We start from the raw sequence: 5,802 nt of genomic DNA on the forward strand, positions 1-5,802 counted from the left end.
CACCCCAGAAATGGGGTGGGGAATCGCCACATATCGGCCATGTAGAGGCCCAAAGTGGAGAAAAATCTCCACCTGAGAAATTACCTAATTACCCCTATCGTACAAAAATCTTAGAAGCTTCGTTTTAGCTCCAAAGTCGATTCCGGTTGCACTTACGCATTCGTATCAACAAGAGCTACGGGAATAAAATAAATGAAAATTCTAATACGCCAACAGACAAAAGTTGCTTCTGTTTTGAGTCAATTTGCTTGTTTTGTGCTGTTTTCAGTCTTTTTAGTTAGTTTTGAGTTCTTTAAGTCTAGTTAAGTATTTTTAAGTCTAGTTAAGTGTTTTTAAGTCTAGTTAAGTGTTTTTAAGCCTAGTTTTGTGTTTTCAAGTCAGTTTAGAGTAGATTAGCAATCCCTCCTAATCCCCATCCTAGAACGATCCCTACTTACATATATGCTACAATTGTCAACAAGAGGGTTTAATTTGTATGCTAGTTTATAACACATCAAACCCCTCTCCTTATCTTAAGTCGATTCTCGCCTTGTTGGTTATGCCAACACAGGATACTTATCTGATCCACTCAAGGCGCACTCTCAATGGGTTGTGTCTTTATCGTTGAAGGCACCGAAATCTCTTGGACGTCAACTAAATAGACCTTTGTTGCCACTTTATCTAACCATGCTAAAATTCTCGCCTAACATGAAGCAACTCAGGAATGCTTTTGGTTAAGAGCAGTTGTGGACCATATTCGAAGCTTTTGCAATCTTTACCCCGTCGTTGATGTCCCAACGATGATCTATGAAGACAATGCAGCATGCATCGAACAGCTCAAGAAGGGTTACATCAAAGGAGACAACATCAAACACTTTTCGTCAAAGTTCTTCTTCTCACATCAACAATAAGAGCATCAAAAGATTGAAGTTATGCAAATTCGTTCACAAGACAATCTAGCCGACCTCTTCACCAAATCACTACCAAAGGCAATGTTTTAGAAGCTTGTTCAAGGAATTGGTATGCGTAAACTTTCTGAGTTGTAACATTGCTAGTTCTCTTTGGAATTGTGTCAAACTCAAGGGGAGAATGTTGAAGTATACTTACTTGATCTTAATGCACTCTTGTTCTCTACAATTAAGAGCATTTTTCCCACTGGGTTTTTACTACCTAACTAGGTTTTGACGAGGCACCTAGCTTGGGTTGATCATATCCCTGATAATGTCCAGTAGACGTTTCAATTTACTTTGCATTATTCACGTGTCACGCCCCAGCCCCGAAATATTTATTTTCGGGAATTAAGTTTGTTGATAGGCCCAAAATAAAACTCTAGTTTATTTAGCCACCAATATTCACGCCCATTTAATTAAGTTCCTTAATTCCACAAGTTCTATAACCTTAATTCTCTTATCAAAACATAACAATTTTATTCCCGATTCATTACCCTTTACTTCTCTTAGATCAATTTTTGCAAACTAAGAGTAGTTCTCAACTAAATTGTAATTCTCGATTATTTAACCTCGTTTAATTTTATGGTTGCATCTAACTTCTCGTTAGACTGCCTACGTACCCTAAACAGGGATCAAGCCATTCGTAGTTCACATATACAAAAATTCAAACCAAATCCAAATATATTCATTTAATCCAACATATACCACAATCGTATTAATATTCAAACCACAGCAGTTAGGTCTCAAAAGCATAATTAGAATAACAAAATTCGCCTAAAAACACAACGTCGGCTCCCTGGCCGTGCGCCGCCACACCCGCGGCCGCGGGTGGCAGTCGGCCGCCCCGGCTTGTTGGAAAATTCAACTATTTCTAAAAATTCTCAAAAATTACATAAATGAATATCTCAAAGAGTAGAGCAAACTTTATAGCTGCGGCCAAGTCCAATTTGGCCTAGAAAGGCTCCAATTTACCTCGAACCCACCGGAAACCCTTAATTTTGGGGGTTTTATATTCGACTCCACAACATCTCCGATGCCCAAAAAAATGCATGGGCTTTGTTACTGAGGTTCAGGGGAGCCTATTGGTGGTGGTGGTTGAAGGAAATTGTTTTAGGTTTTGGTGATTCAAAGATAAACCCGTCGCACCCTCCGATGTGGGTTTTGTAAAATCAAAGCCAAATTCTCTAACTTTAAGGGTAGAATTGATAGAGGGATCGATTGGCTTCGAGGTGAAGATCATTTTGACACCAATCTCACCATCCATGGTGGCCGGAGTTGGGAGATAGAACCAAGTCGGTTCATAGTTCCTCAAGGGGATCTGTTTCCCCTTCCTTTTTTTCTCTCATTTCCCCTCCTTGTTCTTCTTTCTTATTGGTCCTCTCCCCTCATCCTTTCTGTTCTTTCTCTTCTCCCCTTCTCATCACAACCGTCCCTTCTTTTCTTCCTTGAATCTTAGCCACACACATGGCTTTCCCCAAATTTGGCTCAAAGAAATATGGAGCCTTCTCAAAAATAAATTGACCATTTTGTCCTCGAATTTAAACGTTAATAACTTCTTGGTTATAACTCCGTTTCACGAACAGTTTGCGCCTACGCGTTCGTAACTGTCGTGAGATTGAGCTCTATTCAAAAAATATAAATAATGGCTCGAAAGGCCTACGGATTTTAAATAATTAATTCTCAAACTTCATAACTAGTTTAATTTAAAACTAAACTTAAATGAATTAATATAATTTCTCCAAAAATAACATAAAATCTCAATAATACAAAGCCGTAAATTATAATAATTTCTGGAAACAAAACTTTAAAAGTTCTCGATTAAATTCTTCATAACCATAAATCGATTTATTGTCGATTTTTTCCCACATATTCACAATTATGAATATAAAATTCATATATTTAAATTTTCAGGGTATTACATCACGCAATTTTCCTTAGACTATGGGTTTTGTCCTTACTTGGGTTTTTACCATAGCCATGGGGTTTTTTGTGAGACTTACTTCCTTATGCAAGTTCCTACCTTATTAAGAATAGTGTTTTCCTAGAATCAGTGCTAACAAGTCGACTTCCTCAACCTCTATATGATGCCGAATCTACTTGAATATTTACACACTCAAGGGGAATTGTTGTAAACTTCTAGTTTAAGTGTGATTGTGTAAATCCTAGATTAGATTTTATTCTAGTTATTCTTTCCTATATGGACTTGTATTCCTTGGAGGAGAGGGATTTCTTCTCTCTTATTACTATAAATAAAGGCATTGCATAAGGGGAATAACACACATTCCTCTACACAACCCTACAAACACATCTCCCTCTATTTTCTGTATGTGCCGCCGACCCCCTTCTCTATCAATTAAATATAGGCCACAACAATAGATGTATTATAATTCATGATTCAATGATATGAAAGAGGAAAGTAAACCTAATTACAAATGCTGTTTTTTTTCCTTTCTGAATTATAAAAACTTTTTTCGTATACGATTGTACTAATGGTAAATACATCTAACAAGAAATAATTTCAAATCCGAGCTCAATAAAAATTTCGAAATTAACGGAAAAATATGTGGTTAAAGAAGTAAAAAAAGAACAGAAAATAAATAGCAGGATGTTAACGAAATCAGCTTGAGGATGGAGTAGTATACTGAATAGAGCCAGATCATTGCTGCGTCAGAAAATCGGAAGCACTAGTACTGTTGTGACTTATGGATGGTCCAGCAGAAGCGATGACCGAGAGTGAAGAAAAAGGAGGCGGTGATGGCGAAGAAAAGGAAGGGGAAGAAGAAGAAGCAGTAGCAACAGCAGATGTAGATGCAGAGGATGACAGAACTATTTGATCATAAAGGCTCATGGGTTGCCTCTGCATATCAGCCAACATAGAATAGCTAACAAGATTTCTTGAGGTAGAAGCCACCTCTTCCGATGAATGGAATGCATGAGAGTGAACAATCGACTCATTGGATGTGGCAACGGACAAAAGGGTATTTTGAGGAGCAGAAGGAGTCAACTGGGTCGGCGGAGCAACGGCGGTTGACAACAGGAGTCTGACGTTTTCTGGGAAGTTGAGTTTGGCCTTATTGCCTCTGAATCGGAGGGCAGCTTGGTCGTAGGCTTGGGCAGCGGCTTCGGCTGTTTCGAAGGTGCCGAGCCACACCCTTGCGGCCTTGAAGGGGTCTCTAATCTCAGCCGCCCATTTGCCCCACGGCCTTTGTCTCACTCCTCTGTATCTTCTCCTTATTGGCTCTGCTATTTCGGGTGCACTGTAAACATAAGCACTAATTGGAGTTGGAGGGAACGCTGTCTGTGTAGGTTCTGTTGTCCTTGTTCGTACGGTTGAGCCTTCTGAAAATATTGGTTAAAATAAAACGGAATGCGTCAGTCTTTTAACTGAATTGTTTAATCTCAATCGCTCCGCATTTTGCGTGACTGGAATAGCTTACAGAAATTGCCTGCTTTTTGTAATTTTATTTTGTCTTTGAAAATAAGTAGAAAAGAACAAACAAATAGATATAAACACAAATCATAATTGTTCTTATTTTGTTCTAATTGAATAACTTCAAGTGAAAGGGATCGAAGCGTGCACGACTTTAATCAATTAGAAGAATCTTAGAAGGATATTTTATTGCTTTACTCGCAAGTCATTATATCTTGTGAAATGTAAAATGTTAAAATAAAATTACCTCCAAAAGCAGAGGATTGCCGCTGAATCTGCTGTGGAAATTCACCAAAAGCTCTACAGAGCCTTGTAACCGACTCGGACAAGGGAGTGCCGCCACGGCCGCTGCCGCCTTCCTCTTTTTCTCTTCCTCTCTTAGTTCCAACACTACTCCATGAACTAGTCCCTGAATCAGAATTCCCACATGCAGGTGCAGCAGTAGCCACCTCATCATCATCTCCGGCCACCACATGCGTCAAGGCCGATACCATCACCGACATCTCTCTCTCCCTATCCAACTGCAACAGCATTGACGATGTCGCCGACACTAATATCCCACCTCCAGCACCACCGCGACTGCCTTGTCCTCCCTGTCCGTCGGCATGTTGGTCGTTATTGCCTCTAGAATTCGCCACCTTTAATACTATAAACACAACCACCCACCCACAAAATACAAGACCAAGTTCTGTACTGTTTACATGCAAGTTCTCTTTCGTCAAGAAAACGAACACGCCCTACCACCAGACACGGAGACTTATTACTTGTAGCTTTGAACCGGCATCTAAATAGAATTAAATAAACGCCGCCATGGGAATTAGGTCGGTTAATTTAATTAGATTGGCTCATATTCAGGCAGAAGGAAGCCGATATATAATAATAATATTCAACGTTAAACTAACTAGGTAGCAAACCAAAGGCATATGTCTAGAATGGATAAGAAGCATATACGGGAAGGAATGTTATCGAGAATTCGACTTTTCTTACCACTTGGTTTGTTGCAACATGGAGTTATGGATTAATCTTACCAACTACTATTCTACTAGTGAAATTAAATCTGGTTCAAAGTCAAGTTTCAAAGTTCATTAAACTATTCATGTTAAAGAATCATTTGCGTGTACTATTATTTCTGAATTTGGAAACTTAGTTCTGCATGCCTCCAAATTCAGGTACACAAGTTTTCCAATTTGCATGAGTTGAGGATTCCTTTGGTCTTTATGAAGTGGCAGCTTCTCTTGACCTCATCACCTTAACAAGTTCCTTAACAAGCTACCACTTTCGCATTAACTAGCAGCCTTATCTTCAGGTTTTAGAATCTAGAGGCCAAAACAAGTTCCTTCCTTGGCCATGATCGCTTGGATAACAAAAATTAGCAGCGTGTTCAACACCACCACCACCATATCCATTCTACTCATTGACTGAGCTTGGTTGACGAGTTGGCAC

General features: G+C 39.2%; 1 protein-coding gene across 1 annotated transcript; it reads right to left on the reverse strand.

The window, feature by feature from the left end:
* Positions 1–3,346: 3,346 nt before the first annotated feature.
* On the reverse strand, positions 3,347–5,282 carry LOC103940488 (ethylene-responsive transcription factor ABR1-like). Its single transcript, XM_048570925.1, has 3 exons — positions 5,274–5,282; positions 4,607–5,096; positions 3,347–4,268 (listed from the first exon to the last, which is right to left on the reverse strand). The coding sequence occupies exons 1-3, from the start codon at positions 5,280–5,282 to the stop codon at positions 3,586–3,588; spliced, it is 1,182 nt and encodes a 393-aa protein (XP_048426882.1). The 3' UTR covers positions 3,347–3,585.
* Positions 5,283–5,802: the final 520 nt, after the last annotated feature.

The sequence above is a fragment of a genome, unplaced genomic scaffold (genome assembly GCF_019419815.1).
Source record: "Pyrus x bretschneideri cultivar Hongxiangsu unplaced genomic scaffold, Pyrus_bretschneideri_v1 Contig56, whole genome shotgun sequence".
Classification (NCBI taxonomy): domain Eukaryota; kingdom Viridiplantae; phylum Streptophyta; class Magnoliopsida; order Rosales; family Rosaceae; genus Pyrus; species Pyrus x bretschneideri.